Genomic DNA, 16072 nt, shown 5'->3' with positions numbered 1-16072 from the left:
TGAAACAGAACAACAACAAGTTATGGGAATGTATTTTAATATTATGGAATGAACAGGTATCGCAGTGAATCCAGGCCGCTTCTCATTCTCTAGGCACACTTTAGCTACCCTACAGGTTAGCATTCCCAAAAATAAAGTTTGCACAAATCCTTCTTTTCTTTAAGACCTCTACCCTGAAACCAAGAATGATGGATCACAAAGTCATGTTTCTTCCTCTGGGGAGTCGGGACTTCCTAATGACAAATAAAATGCTCTGATTTAAAAAAATTCCCCGGCCAATTTTCATTATTGCCCTTTAACTTCCATGTGATGCAGTTTTTTGTCTCAGGGGTAGCAAACCGGCCCATTCAAGAAAGCAGATAATACTCTAAAATCCCTGGGTGAACATGGACTACCCTCCTTCCTGTACACCAACTTCAGTGTACCAACTTGTTACTTGAAATGAGAGCCCTGAGCAGCACTCTCTGACTTGGTAACACCGCACTGGAACAGGCTCCACTTGTCAGGTTTCATGTGCAGGACATCTGCAAAGCTGCTTTCTTACACAGGGCACTGAAAGAAGAGACATTTGAGTGCACCATCTCTTCAAAGAACAGTGGCGCAGCGTCATTCTTTCGACAAGAGCCGCTATGAAGTGCTGCTGTATACTTCTAAGAATAAGAAAAGGCTTGAAGGAAAGCAATGCAAAAGCTGCTAGAAATTAGACATTGGCTTAAGGCTTTGAAATTTGAGAAAGCAGTAATGAGTGCTTTCTTTCAAATACCAGAAAACAGCAACATGAAGACTGCAGTCTGTCAAAGCCTAGACATGTGAGGGACTACGGGCAGACAGGACGTTTTCTTTCGTGATGGAAAATGCGTTGCCTACGCTGTCTGGACTACTGGACAATGAATATAAAAACTTCCAGAATCTGGTTTCCAAACTCCTCAGCTACTTCCCTTGAGCCCGTATGCTCCACAATGGGGAGCAGGATGGGCAGGCATTAAAAAAGGTCCAAATGAACAAGACTGAAATGCTCTGAAATTCAGTGACTCGTTCTGCCAGGTCTCATCTCCTGCCCCACAGGGACCTGCCTCCTCCGACCTGCCCTCAGTTACACGTTACTGTACCAGGAGTGGAAGCCCTTGGGATCAGACCTTCCTCCTGCACTTCGAAGCCCTGGCCGGAAGGCAGCCCTACTTGCAGAACACTGGCTATATGATTTAAGAGGCGGGGATAACTACATGGTAAATTCCAAGAAGAAACAAGATCGCTGTCTCAGTTGTTAGCACAATAGTTATGAGATCAATAGATCAGACTAAATACTTTGTTTTCCTTACACCTGTTAGAAAGTGATTAAAGGGAAGTTCTCTGTAGCTGAACTGAACTGCATACTTTGAGTGCAAAATTTAACAAGTTCCTAAATGTACAGCAGATTGTGGAACACTCAGAGTAGTGCTGCCATATTGCCAAATACTTTTGGAGAAACATAGGGAAAAATGCATTAATTTACTAAAACGTCGGTGGTAATCTAAGCAAAGTCAAATAAGATAACAGGGAGAAAAATGCTTGGTAAAATCCACGTGTGGGAGAACAACCCTAACCAACTGAGATCTGAATATGAAAAAGTCATTTTGGAACAGACTCCATACTCAAATTTTCTATAATGGGATCACTACTGAAATATGTGCCACGAAACCCAAGCTAATATACACTGATATTCATATTCAGAAGCTCCAGCTCATTCACTTGCAGTCAAAAGGTTTAAGATCAAAAAGAAAAGTAAAAAGTTCAAAGAACGAACCCGAAAAGGTGAGGTGTCTTGCAGACAGCTCTCTGCTAGTACTCAGAAATGTACGCTCAACACCGGTACGAGCTTGCCAGTCTACTGCAGCCAGAGAATTTCACCTTCACCTCAGTCTTCTCATATTTGTATTCTTTGTAGAACATTTCAGTATCTATTGAACAAAAGTGTCGTATAAAGCCTTCAGGTTCTTCCTAGCCTTTGCTGCATCAAGCACAGAAGAGACAACAAACAGAAAACACCAGAAAAACCACACGTTTATCTAGAACTCACTTGGCCTACCTAGAGCCCACACTGTGACCTGAAGTCTTCCATCGTGAGGCTGTGACCACAAGGCCTTTGACAAAAGGATCTTGTCTTACCTAGTGCCTCTACGACGATACATGCATTTGAGAGTACTGAAACAGGTAGCTGTGGCAAAGTACCTTAAGTAAGGTTCATATGTAACGTAAGGTTATCAACAACTGAATGCTGCAAGGCAGACGAACAGGGTCTAGTTCCATCCGGAGAGAAGACTCCTAAGTAGCAGGGGATGAACACAGGGAGACCACCTACACGGCTGTCGAGGTGCTCTCGGTCTTCCAAAACAAACTGCTTGGTAAGTAGCTTCTAAGTCGTAAGAATTTGCAATACAAAGCCTCAGCCCAGCAAGTTTCTTTTAATTTTTAAATGTACAGCATTTTAGTTCTACAAATGTAAAAAAAAAAACCCAAGAAACTTTACAATGTTTTCTTTGCGCGTATAATGATCAAAACCAACTTGATTCAATAAAATTTGGTACGCAATTAATGTGGCCCAATTGCTTTTGATAACGCAGATAAAATGGCCGAGACATTTAGCTCTGAGAGACAGCATATGCAGTAACTGCTTTCCGTGACAAGAGTTACTACAGGCGCTGCAGACAGGTGTCTAGGAAGTGCTGCCACAGATTGCCAGGTAGGTACACACCGAACGTAGTCACATCCGAACGATACACCGCCGTGTGTCAGCCTACGGTGCCAGCTTTTGTTGCTCGAGGGAAAGTTTTGTTTTGTTTTGAAAGCACTACCCCCCAGAAATTACTAAGTGCAAGGCAAGGTTATGACTGAAATTACAAGCAAACAAGGAAACTTAAAAGTAGAGACTTAAACTTTGAAATCATACCAACCTGTTGTGCCAGGTTTCTTGTCATAATTGTAACTTTAGTTTAAGCTCCCATTAATACAGTTGCACTAACACACTGTGGCACAAATAACAAAATGTACCCACGTTACTTTTGAATTTCCTTGACCTTGCCAGGTTTTCACATCCTCCACATTACTAAATAGTAGTTATTTATATGTAATTGATAACCATTTTACAGTTACTCCATAGCTTTACAATACTGCCCGTACTATATCACAAGCATTACAAATCCTATAAAAAAGCAGCCCCTGTAGTGGCATACAAGAATAAATTAACCAAAAAAAAAAAATTTAGTATTACCATTTATTGGTGACAAACACTACGTTTTACTTACATTCCATGGGGAGAAAAAATTCCAGCGTAAACAATGAACTGAAGCAGTACTTAACTTGCAAGGCTATCGTGCTTTACCTGGACCATATGCAAAAACTTTATTGCGCACAGTTCGGTGCGCAATAACACAACATCAAAAGCAACACAGTTTATATATAAACATAGGTAATTTTTTTCAGCCCTACATGGAGATGTAATTAAACAGTATAAAGCACTCAAGGAAAATCAATCTGCGGTTTTATATGCACTACATTGAGACCATATCCTGTAATGTAGTGAGCTGTGTGCCATCTACACACACAATCCTTAAAACATAGATCGGAGATAATTTAAAGTCATGTTGCATTCGAGTTCCCCTACCCCCCAGTCAAGAAAACTAGAAATTAACCAAAAATGATCAAAGTTTAAAATTCCTAAAGTGTTTTAGTTCATTCAACCGTTGGATAATTAAGCTAGGTTTGCGAGAATACCGGACTTTTTAAAATGGCGGGCACACAATTTGTTTCCAGTGAAACTTTGCTATTTCAGTAAAAACAAAATAACCACATACATGGATATGATCTTCCCAAGTTAGTTCACAGATAACATGTCAGTCTCAAAAGACAAAGTTTCTAAACTGTGCTATTGTTCTAGATACAATTAAGAAACTTTAAAATGAAAAATTTATAGTGTCATTTCAATCAAAACAACATAATGAAACTAAAAATTTATCACTGCTTGAAGAAAAAGCAACGGTTATGATTTAGACACTACAGTAGGTTGTAAAGACTGTAGCACTCTAAAACAGTTAGGTTACATTAATAGGAAGCATTTGATTTTCTCTGGTGCTTTTAGGTTTGGGTCCAGTCAAAAGCCTTTTTTAGGCAGTGCTGTCCAGTGTTTGTCCCAAAGTGTTTGAGTTAGCCGGTTTGAGAAGAGGGTCACTTTCCATTTCTTGTTTCACACATCTACAAATGAGAAAACACCTGTTACTTGGGATAAAACACTCTTTCCACAAATAAGATGCTTCTAAATCAGATATAAAGAATTTGCGGTGTGTGTAACAATTTGTTTCCGTTAACTGGCCTCCATTCTTAAGCAATTAGCCCTTTGTTAATTCCACCATTTTGACAGCTTATTATCTAAATGAGAGGATAAATTCCGCTGCCTCCCCTTCTCCGGTCGGGGGGAGTACTTCGCAACCCCTCCGTGTTTCCGCTGAAGGCAGGCTGTGAAACCTGTACATTGTTCAGAGTTTGCGTACAGAAGACTTCTAGAGAGAGAGGAGCAGCTCCAACGCTTAAACACGCTGAAAAGTCACACTATTTACAAATATCTGTAAACAACTAGTTGTTACGGAGAGGGATCACAGTGAGAATTGCTCTGTATCCCAGCCGTTACATTCTGTGTACCGCTTCTGCTTAGTAATTTGCATTTGACACCTGAACGCTGCGAGCTTGATCATAAAACCTACCCTCTCATCCTCCTGAAGAAGATAACAGGCCTTGGCATTTTAACTTTTCTGGCAAAGAAAAACACCCTCACATTTTGTTTATAGAACATCATAGGGTTTTGCGTTTTCCATTAATGCAAGGGAAAGTCAACGGGTCACACTCACACAGACATTGGTCCATTTCCTGTTCTTGGCATCTCTGTGGTTTGTTGGTCCAACTCAGACAGCAACTTTAAAATATTCAATGCAGCCTAAAGAAAAGAGAGGGCAATTCAACCTGAGTTCATTTCATTAATTAGTGAAAGCAGGACCAGGGCTCACTTAAAACAAAAGTAATTGTTCTGGTTTTGGTAATACATTTTTGAAGGTGCATAATTACGGTGGGAAAAAAGCAACGGTGGAGAATTTCATCTTGCTACGTTAAGCAATAGAATGGTGCTGTGGCTAGGGGATTCCCGTCGCGTTTGTTTTAGCAATGGAGGAAAACGAATTCCTCAGTACTATTAACATCAGGAAAAAAGACACTAAATTAATAACGGATCAAACGGTACAGAGCTCAACATAAAGGGCATTAAAACACACAGAACCAAAAAGTCCTTTGCAGAAAAAGAAAACAAGTTACCCAGGAATCAAAAATACATCACAGGGAGGGCACGTGTGACTTGAGAGTCAGTGTGACGTGGCCAGTGCAAAAGTCCGTCACCTCCTTTGAGGACTGAAACTTTTTTCAATTTTATTCAGATCAATTTCAGACGCACTTTTTCAGAACATCCCTGATTAGTTATGGCACATGTGTCAGTGAAAGCTGAACATCTGAACAGAGGAAGGTTCTCACGTTGGTCCAGTCACAATGTCTAAGCTCCGAACTGGCTGTCCTTCCTTTTCCCTTCTACCTACTGCACTGACCTGCGTGCTTAGTCTTACAGGAGCTCTTTACAGCAGGATGTAGAGCTGGGTACGAAAATGTCAAAATTAAGTGACAAAGATCAATGAAATCTCTATCAAACTATAGCCATTACAAAATTACTGGCAAAATTTTTAATATAAAAATCAGTAAAACCAGGTTTTCCTAAGTGTATCTACATATTGCAAACTATTACTTTAGCCTGCAGTCAGTACTCGGGTCGCCACTGCATACCAAAAAACCTAAACTCTTTTCAAGTTATAGTAGAGCGTGTACGTGTTGTGAGCAATATCTGATGTCTTTTATAGAAAAAGTCCCTTACGTTTTACAGTCCAGAAGACTCATTCTTTCACAAGGAAATATTTCAGCTAATATGAATAAAAGATTTTATTTATTAAGGGAGGTTCTGGGCCGTGTTAAAAGGAGTGTGGCCAGCAGGGCGAGGGAGGTTCTCCTCCCCCTCTGCTCTGCCCCGGTGAGGCCACATCTGGGGGGCTGCGGCCAGTTCTGGGCCCCCCAGTCCAAGAAGGGCAGGGAGCTGCTGGAGCAAGGCCAGCGCAGAGCTGCCAAGGGGATCAGGGGCTGGAGCATCTCCCTGGTGAGGAAAGGCTGAGAGACCTGGGTCTGTTCAGCCTGGAGAGGAGAAGGCTGAGGGGGGATTTCATAAATACCTATGAATACCTAAAGGGCAGGTGTCAGAGTGATGGGCCGGGCTCTTTCCAGCGGTGCCCAGCGCCAGGCCAAGGGGCCACGGGCACAAGCTGGAACACGGGAAGCTCCCCCTGAACATGAGGACAAACCCCTTCCCTGTGCGGGTGCCAGAGCAGGGGCACAGGCTGCCCAGAGAGGCTGTGGGGTCCCTTCCCTGGAGACATTCACCCCCCGCCTGGACGCGGCCCTGTGCCCCTGCTCTGGGGGTGCCTGCTCCAGCAGGGGTGGGACGGGGTGAGCTCCAGAGGGCCCTTCCAGCCCCCACCAGTCTGGGATTCTGTGATGAACCGATTTTGGGCGTATCCCACTATCTAACGTGGAACTGCATTTCTTCCATTTTGGATTCCGTTCCAGCAGAAAGTCTGGTAACATGAACCCAAGTGTTACAGTTCCAGTGAAATATCAATGCATTCTGTTAAAGAAAAACTGGTATGCTCTTATGACTTAAAAGTTCTTTTTCATATGTTTTCTTTAATAAACGCTCACTCAAGTATCATCAAGATAAAGCAAATGCATTTTTTTGTAGACCAAAATTGTGAGCATATATTAAGCATTTTGAAGGTTATTTAGGTTAGATTCTGATATTATTAATCAATCATTTCAAATTTTATGTGAAATATTAGACAAAAATTAGCCAGGGAATCGTACAGCATTTAATTTATTGCTATCCAGCAGTAATATAAAACTTCGGTCTACCCGCTGCATCCCTTAGCTCACTGAAGGCAAAAGAGAAACCATTTCAGCAAAATTCATCATACCATATCATGGCAAGATTCTACATCCTTTCCAATTCCATGGCTGATCAGCGGTGGCTGAGAGGAACAGTTTATGAGAGATACAAACTCATTCTTGTTATTTTTTGGAAAGTCTTTATATTCAACCTGAAGAAAAGAGAAGGATTTGGTTCTGTTCAGTTAACCAAGTACAGAAAATATGTCACAATTGCTATAGATTATTTGCTCATATAGGAAGCTGAACCTTACTTTAATCATTCCGTCAGCCAGTAGAACCAGTTACTTTGAAGTCTGACTTCACTTGCAATGTTCTGCATTAATCGTAAGAGCTCTGCCAGCCTTCTGAACAAAAGTATGTAATAATGATATGTATTTCTATGTAAAAATGATTATTGCTGTGACCTTCATTCTGATCATAGCTATCTGCATTTAGAATTTTCCCTATTGTACTCTTCAATCCACTGAGCTCCTTTAACGTACTAATGCAGGAGCTTATACGCAATTCTGATTAAGGGGACCAAACACAAGAAAACGTACAGCTTGCAGCAAATGTTGATGGATGAATGATTATTACAAAAAAATTATTTCAGATCAGCCAATTTCAAGTTCCTATCATGTTCATACATCATGGCAACTGTCAGAAAACGTTACTTTCAATTTTATTTTTCCAAGACTTCAGAGTACACTGAATTAAGGCTGAGGCTGCAGTACAGAAATGCACATTGGAAAACTAAATTAAAAAGCTGTAAAATTCAATACATTTCATATGTAAATTAAAACATTTACATTAATTTTAGCCTCAGAATAACATCAGTCACCAGCAGAACTAAAAAGCTTTAGAACCAACAGCAGGTCGGACCAGTTTGGAATGCTTTGGAAGAAATCTTGCAAAGCTGAACGTTTACCTGGATTCCTTGAACATTGGAAAGATAGTCCAGCTGCTCAGAGGGCCTCGTAAGTGGTCCGTGGGGTACGTGGCCTGATGAGTTGTTATTCTTTAATATGGTCTCAGCAGTAGGAGAAGTACCACCATACAACAGCTCTCTCGCAATCATTGCTGTGACTGTAGCCTTGGCAGGATTCGGGGCTGCCCTGTTGAACTCTTTGGTGTGGTGTCCTTGGCTGGCTCCTACAGCCTGTGCAACCTCAGGGACCATGGGAAGAATTCCAGCAGGAAGCTGCTGATGGCTGAGATAAGGCATCCTAAACTCATCTTCTTTATTACCTGAGAAGAGAGAGGTACATATGAAACAGACGCTGGCTATTTCTGCAGGCACGCGAGGGCATATATAGGCATCAAAAGCCACTTTGGGGAAAAAAAAAAGTTTCAAATGACTTTTGAAACACTAAAACTTAGTGAGCGTGATTTACCTTTGGTGGGTCAGAGTTTCAGCATCATCAAGACAGTTTGCTTACCGAATAAGTGACTCAGTGAACAAAATCCTCTCAAGGGGTAGATTTAGTTTGCAAGCCAGCAGTTGCACATCTGTGCTCTTCACAGTGCGCTAAACGGCACTATTGAGGGGACTGAGAAACATATCTCACATACACACACGTGCCAACAGGACCACATTTCTTTCAGTAAAGTTACTTACTAGTTGGAGTCTCTTCAGAGCCTGGCTCAAAGAAGGTTACTTTTCTTCCATCACCTGGTTTCTTCACTGGTGTCTTAAAAATAAAAGCAAAAAAAAGCAAAAAACACAATATCCTTTCAAAACTCCCCCCCGCCAAGTTTCAAAGTTTTCAAGGCCTGGGTGATCTGACCACTTGAAATTTTACTGGAGAATTCCTTATTCAAAAACTTCAATTATTCTATAGGTACCAAGAAAAGACAAGTTCAGTGATTCTTACTCACTGAATGACAAACTACCTACGGAGTAGTGAAGTGGTATTAAGAACACAGATATTGAGAACAGGATGCCATAATAAAGTCAGTTAAACTAACATTAGTATTGTTGAAGACAATGTACTGGACACAAATGAGTATATACATGGAAAAGGAGAAAATTAAAAACAGACTTGCTATTTTAACTCCCTGGTAACATCTGCTGAATCAATAAATGAATGCAAAGCTCTTTCCCTGCTAAAGGACCCACCAAAGAAAGAGACCTATAACAAACCTGACTGCAGTTGGCAATAAGGCTATGCAAAACTATTCCTACCACAAAGTCCTATAACCTACATGTCCATAAGCTTCTAAGACCGAATATATAATTTATCACAGGTTCTGAGCCATTTTATAAAGAAGAAAAATATTTGTTTAGCCTTCTGATGAGACTTTGATTTACTTGCAAAACTGAAACCTTAATGAATCCAAAATGCACTATTATTTAAAGAACAGTCACCTTAATACAACTGATTTCTGGCTGGGGCAGAAAGCAAAAGTTTATTACACCATTATTGCCTTGCAAAGTTCCAACTCAGCTTTTGCTGTGACTTTTAAAGATTCTTACCTTCTCTTCTGTCTTTAATGCTGGCTTTGGAGGTTGAGGTTGGGGGACTTTGAAACCTAGAAGTTCCAACATATTTTCAGCTGCATTGCGTTTAGCAACCTTTTTGTTCGTGCCCATTCCTTCAGCTGTGTGTACACCAACTTTCACCTGGACAAAGAAGAAGAAAAAACCAAATCAATTCTTAAACAGCAGTATGAGGATTCATTTCTTAGTGATCTGTCTCTCAAGCATGCTACGAGTCACAAAATAGTTCAAGTGATCATCATTCTAAGCAGGTTGTCATTTATTGTCAATGATCATTGGCCTCCAAGCACAAAAAACCCAAACAGAAGCCACACAAACTGTATTTCTTCATCTCACCATGGCAACAGCCGAAATGCTCACAACTGGTATCACAGCAGACAAGTTTTCCAAGCTGAAGTTACAGGTTTAGCATATTTACTAATGTGATGGAAGGAAACCAACTACCTTTCCTGTCTTGGCCAGGATAGGAGAGAGGTCTGGAGAAGGCACTTAAGCATTAGAGGCTAGTAGATAACTCTGTATTAGAAACACTACTGTGCTCTTGGTATTTGGAACGCAGAGTGCGGAAAGTGCTGCGCTCTAAAGCGACACACAGAAACTCAGGGGAAGGAGGAAACGAAGGATACCCACGTTCATGTAAGTCCTACATTACAAAATACAAGAAGCTCAGTATCTCTTAACAGAATATTAATATTCCTGTTAATTAAAATATTAGGTAGTTGCAACATAGACTTCTGGTGCCCTATGCAATTTTTTTCTTTTTAAAACATGACTCAGATCACTTTTCTTGCACCTTTATCTTCCTTGAACGTAGCCCACCAGGTATCTTCTTAATAAATTTCATGGAAATTTGGCTGTAGGCCCGTTAACTTTGTATATCATCATGAGAACCTCATTACCATAAAAAAACCAACAAGCAACACCCTCCCCCACAAACAATACAAAACAAAAACCACAAGAAAACCCCAAAACTCACAGCCATGCAACTAGATTTCTCAAATCAACATACAAACCTGCATAACAAACTCCCTGCGTCTTGGAAGACCACGTTCTGTGATGAGCATGTACTCTGGTTCCTTCTCTTTCTTGGCCTGCTGTATCTGGGCAAGTCTGCTAATGGGATTCATTCCTTGACCATATTCCGGACTTGTCTGCAGCTATGTAGAACAATGTTTAGGAAATAAGCCAAAATTTGTATTTGGCTTAATAGCCAAATGCAGCATGCCACTGAATTAATTCATCTCTAGAATTTAAGAACACTGAAATAAAAGTTGCTGAACGAAACACTGTCACAGCCAAAGAGAAACACTGGGTTTATTTGGCTCTGCTGTCACATCTGACCACATATAACCTACCACTGGTAATAGTTTTACAACTTCTAATCCTGCTATACCAGGAGGGGCAGACTTGCAGGAGAACTTGCACAGGCAAAATCATGCAAACCCCGAAGCTATAAAGTCTAAGGCTTGAAAGTCGAGCTTGTTTTTATGTGCCACTCGTTCTTTTGTAAGGTTCCTCTTTCATCCTGAATTTACGGACAACTGTTGTAAAAGTGGTACGAGAACCCTGCTGTGGGAGCAAAATATCATTTCATTGGCAGTACCAGACTGCTGATGAAAGTTGAGCAGTTGAAGAGTGTTTGTAATTAACCCCAAAGTGTCTCTTATCTGATGATTATTTATAGCAGTCAGATTCCCAATCTGTTTTTCTCTTACCTTCACTATTGATTTTGTTTTCTTTTTGATTCGTGGCTTCATTTTCTCAACCGTAGGAAGGGGTGGCAATTTTTTCAGTTCTTCTAGGACTGCTATTGCAGCATTTTTCTTTGAGATCTTCTTGCTCTTTCCTTCACCTTCACCCATGAATTCTCCAACTGACACCTTGGTTACAAAGCTCTTCATATGGGGAGGACCACTTTCCTTGGTCACCTGTTTCAGAGGAAAAAACTGAGTGAAAGCGTGATAAACACTTATTAAAAATGGTACGGCACATTGTTTATAGCAAACTTCCCTCAAGAACTAGGGATAAAGAGATTTTAGGTTCTCATACAATCCAGAAAGTAGAGATGTAAATCATACTCACTCTAATAACATAATCCCACCCAAATAAACATATACTTTAAAAAGATCAGATGCAGCGAGCAGTAAACAGTATTTACATATACGTCATTAACCCATCTTATTTAATTTACCGATTTACTCCTTCAATATTAAAAAGACAACTCTATTTCATCCGTGTGTACTTCCACACAGTTGACATCACCTCATTAAATACGTCATGGTACGGTAATAGAACATTATCAAGAAAACAATTCCGGCATTTTAGTTCAGAAATCAAGAATTCTGGAGACATCTAAAAGATAGCTACCTACTACAGATTTAGTCTTTTAACTCCGGTCATAACACATCATACTTCAAAATATCCATAAAGTCAAAAAATAGGAAAGAATTAAGAACTTCCACCCACAACTGGCTTTGTGTGACAGTATAGTTTTACCAGTGATGCTCAGGCTAATCTGCAGTAATTGAAAGCTTCATGTAAAACTTCATAGAAGAAGAGTTTTAGAAACAATTTAGTTACACACAATTGCATTTTCTTACTATAATAATTCAGATAGTTGACTTAAATGTTACTCCGCCAGCTCAGGAAAGCAGCATGATAAATTAATATTTTAGTGAAACAGAGATGCTCCTATGGAAGCTGTTGGTTTAAGATAACTAAAATGATCAAGGAGGGGCAAAGAGGCAGCAAGCAGCCAGGCCAAAGGGAAAGGAAAGCAAGATGCACATGAGGTCACCTCATGGCAAGAAAAGAAACCTATTTGTGAGATTCTGCAACTTGCGGGTAGTCCACATCAGTGCTTACTTCAGCAAATACTTCCATAAACGTCTTTCAGAGTGAGCTATACTCTTTTGCCTCGACTCTGCACTTCAATGTTCTAACCAGTAATGGGGGGGATGTGTTTGTTTCTTCACTGTAATACGGATTTTTCATTGAAAAAGCTTGCAAAAAAGATTGCACAGACAACCACAGCATAGCTGTTCACTCATGTTATGATTTTAGTGCGTATATTTGTGAACAGGTGGATTTTTCTTTTTTGTTCACTTTACCATATAAACTGAGACAATCAGGGTGACTGTCAAAGGTAAAAGTGTATTCACAACTAACAAGACATGTTACAAGTCAGTTGTTTGGGTTATCTAGAAGAGACTCAACTTAATGTGTACCCTTAATATTCTAATAAAAACAGATCTAGAGCTTGTAAAATAAACATACCTCAAAATTCACAGGCAAGTTCCTTTTAAGTGCAATCTCAAAAACTTGGCTTATTTCAGATTTATTGAGATTTTCATCATCTGGTTCTTTTCCGTTAACCTAAAAGAAGCATACTCTATTTAAAATAAAGATCCTATTAAATTGAATTTTATCCATCCAACCAGTTTACTGAACTCTCAAAATTTTAATTAGTCTAACCTTTACTACCATTTTATGTGAATGTGTAGAAATGCAGCATACATACTACAGAACTGAAACTTAAGAAGCTCATTTAAGGTGTGTGTGTAAAAGCTAGCAAACCCTCATATTTTCATGTGCTTGTTACAGGAAAGAACAAATGGAATAAGGGCCAATAGGTTTAAAAAAAGTCTATTTATACAAAACCAAACTGAAGTGTTAAATGAGCTGATTTCCAAATGGAAGTACCTTTATGAAATAAAATTTTCATATGCTGATTGGACGTTTGTACCAAAAGCACTAAGACAGTATCAGATAAGAGAAAGGGCAGGAAAAATAAAGATTCTGAGAATGGGACCAATGTGAATAAAGGATGGCTAATTAGACCCTGGCGTAGCCCTGTCTTTTAACATGCTCCCTTGGCAAGTGCTTCATCTACAGATTTTTCTCTCATCTGAAGAGCGTACTATCAGGAACTTGCCTTAAATCAAACGGTGTACATCTCTGAGAACTCACACCTGCTAGGAGGACAGCAGTGCCAGGTGAAGCTTACCTACAGGCACTTCTACGTATCTCCAGGTAAAATTTTGATTGTGATTCCAAAAATGTCTTCACTGATGTTGGGATCAACATGAACTAAGAGGCATGGTAACAGCAACAGAGAAATTTTAAGACTAAATGTCCAGCAGTGATATTGGAAAGATTATGATAAAGACGAATAGCAACAATTTCACCAATTATATCATGCCACAATACTAGTTATGCAACCAGGTACCAAAAATTATTGAAATATTTTATTGGAGCAGCAGAAATATGCTAAAGAGCTCTCATTGTTAAAAATATTTCTGGTTGTAGCAAGCATCCCCAATGCCTGTTACAAAAAGTTAGATTAAAACCACAAAGGAAATTTTTTTCCCCACCACTTAAAGCAGCCTCTTCCCATCTCAGAACAAAACATGAGTAAAACTGATCTGTGGTTTTCACTCCTCCCACTGTCCCATCAGATTTCACACTGTTCTTACGGGTTGACCTTGTGTTTCAGGTTCAAGTTGCAAACATTTCAGAAGAGCACCTACGGTCCAACACCCTTTTACTATGTTTACATCTGATACTTCTGAGCCCACTACTACAGCCAGTCTCCAACCTCTGCGTGGAGGCATACATAGAGCAACCTTCAGCTCTGCGAAAACCGAGACCACGCGATGGCACCGCTCCCGCGGGAGCAAGGTGGAGGCGCTGCGCATTAGCCTGCATGAGAAACACGGAGGCAACACCTCCGCTAGAGGAACCATACTATACATCAGCAGAAGGCACAACGCAGGGAAAAATTGGCAAAACCAAGATTGAATACAGGAGTCAAAAGTCTTGATGATCATATTCTAAAACCTATTTCAAATGCAATTGGTAAGTTCAAACGGAAGAGCATCATATGCCCAGAAAAAATTATCTGAACTATTGAGGCCTTATTTTATTATGGTCTAGGTGTTACAGCAAGTTTACTGCCAGCACCTCTAGGAACGATCTGTCGCTGCCCTTACTGTCAAAACATTAGCACAATCACTTTAATTACAAATATTTTCCTGTCCTTTTAATTGCAGATATATTCTGGTTTTTCAAATTCTGACTTTTCTCCTTGCAAAGGTTACCAGGACTTCTCTTTACTGGATTAGATTTTCCCCCTTTAATATCCTTTCAAGAGAATACAAATAAATAGTATGGAATTATTTGCTACGTTATGGTGTGTATTCCTGACATACTCCAAGTCTGTTCTCACAGTGTAAAACACAGGTACTTTTCTTCAATACCTTTATCTAAAAAGAGTAAATTAATAGCAAAATAACAATTAACAGGCTATAGCTATTTTACCAATTATTTTGCCGCCACTCAAGTTCTGAATCAGTTTATTTTATAGATTAAAAATAATCATACACACACGCTCTCCTTTCTCTTTCCCTGTACATCTCAAGGAAGATAAGTCTGCTTTTAAAGTAGTTTCAATGTGTGCATAGACTAAACTCTCCAAGGATGAGACCATGAATATAAGCATTTAGCACTCAAATTGTTCAAATCTATCTCTAACAAGTGATAAATGCAGTCACAAAAGAAAACAAAAGTGATTCATTAAAAAACTCCCAAGCAAACTGCAAAAGTTATATACTCCTTTAAGAGGGATTAGCCTTTTTCTAGGAACTCTAGCAAATTATGAAAACTGGTGGAGTAGCTGATTAGAACTACTCTGATTTCAACATAGCTATCAGTCTGACTGTTTTCCCTTTTGTTGAGGGTATAAAGAGCAGCTGATATTTACCAAAAGAGTTGGCAAAAAACATAGAAGCCATTCGGGTTTTAGTGTTTTCAGGCAGAAGTTAGAATTTCTAAGAGTTGTGCTAGAAACCATAGCTTTCTGTATTTTCTAAGCTTTAAATCAATGCTTTATCATCTCTATATTTGAATGTGCAAAGTAACACTGTACTGCAACTTTGTCAGTGTATCTTAACTCCAGTCAGACTAATGTGGGTGGGAAGGGTCCTTTGGAGGTCTGCTGCTACAGCCTCGCACTCAAAGCAGAGCAGACTTCAAAATTAAATTGGGTTGCTCTGGCAGGGCTTTGTCTAGCTGAGAGCTAATATTGTTGAGTTTTTTTCCTGCCACTTGCTTCTAGATTTGCAGTCTGAGAAGGTGTGGGAAATGGTCACTCTTACCCTTAAACTCTAATAATTTTGTTCAATGATTTCTTAAGCACTGAATATTTTCCAATTTAAAAATAGAAAAATAAAATCCCGTAAATAAAAAATTGCAAAATAATAATAATAAAAATTTAGAAAAATTGTTCTCCTTCCACCCTCCCCCCACAAAATACAAGAGTTCAAGCTTAAGCATATCCTGTTTACACACACGCACAAATGGGATACACAGAAATAACTAAATTTAAAAGGAAAATTACTGGCAACACGAAATGACAGGTAGGAAGTATCAGGATTATGTCTGCTTGTGACAACTTAGTTCACCTCCATTGTATACCTGCATTATAATAGCATCCCTTATGATCTTGCACAACCAAATCCTTCAAGGACCATGCCT

At 39.6% G+C, this 16072-nt stretch overlaps 1 protein-coding gene across 6 annotated transcripts in view; it reads right to left on the bottom strand.

Moving 5' to 3' along the window:
* Positions 1 to 2425: 2425 nt before the first annotated feature.
* Positions 2426 to 16072, bottom strand: part of STAU1 (staufen double-stranded RNA binding protein 1) — a 32811-nt gene continuing 19164 nt past the window's right edge. For 2 of the 6 annotated variants that reach the window (XM_064465165.1, XM_064465164.1), the window contains 9 exons: positions 12815 to 12913; positions 11254 to 11484; positions 10552 to 10695; positions 9515 to 9661; positions 8657 to 8729; positions 7967 to 8286; positions 7086 to 7208; positions 4878 to 4963; positions 2426 to 4227 (listed from right to left, as the gene is read on the bottom strand). In XM_064465165.1, the coding sequence (XP_064321235.1) occupies positions 4140 to 4227; positions 4878 to 4963; positions 7086 to 7208; positions 7967 to 8286; positions 8657 to 8729; positions 9515 to 9661; positions 10552 to 10695; positions 11254 to 11484; positions 12815 to 12913 (1311 nt within the window). In that variant the 3' untranslated portion in view covers positions 2426 to 4139. The remainder of the gene's footprint in view (positions 4228 to 4877; positions 4964 to 7085; positions 7209 to 7966; positions 8287 to 8656; positions 8730 to 9514; positions 9662 to 10551; positions 10696 to 11253; positions 11485 to 12814; positions 12914 to 16072) is intronic. The other 4 variants (XM_064465167.1, XM_064465166.1, XM_064465168.1 and 1 more) reach the window with 4 other exon arrangements.

This window comes from Phalacrocorax carbo, chromosome 14 (genome assembly GCF_963921805.1).
Source record: "Phalacrocorax carbo chromosome 14, bPhaCar2.1, whole genome shotgun sequence".
NCBI lineage: Eukaryota > Metazoa > Chordata > Aves > Suliformes > Phalacrocoracidae > Phalacrocorax > Phalacrocorax carbo.
This window is presented reverse-complemented; position numbering and strand designations above follow the sequence as displayed.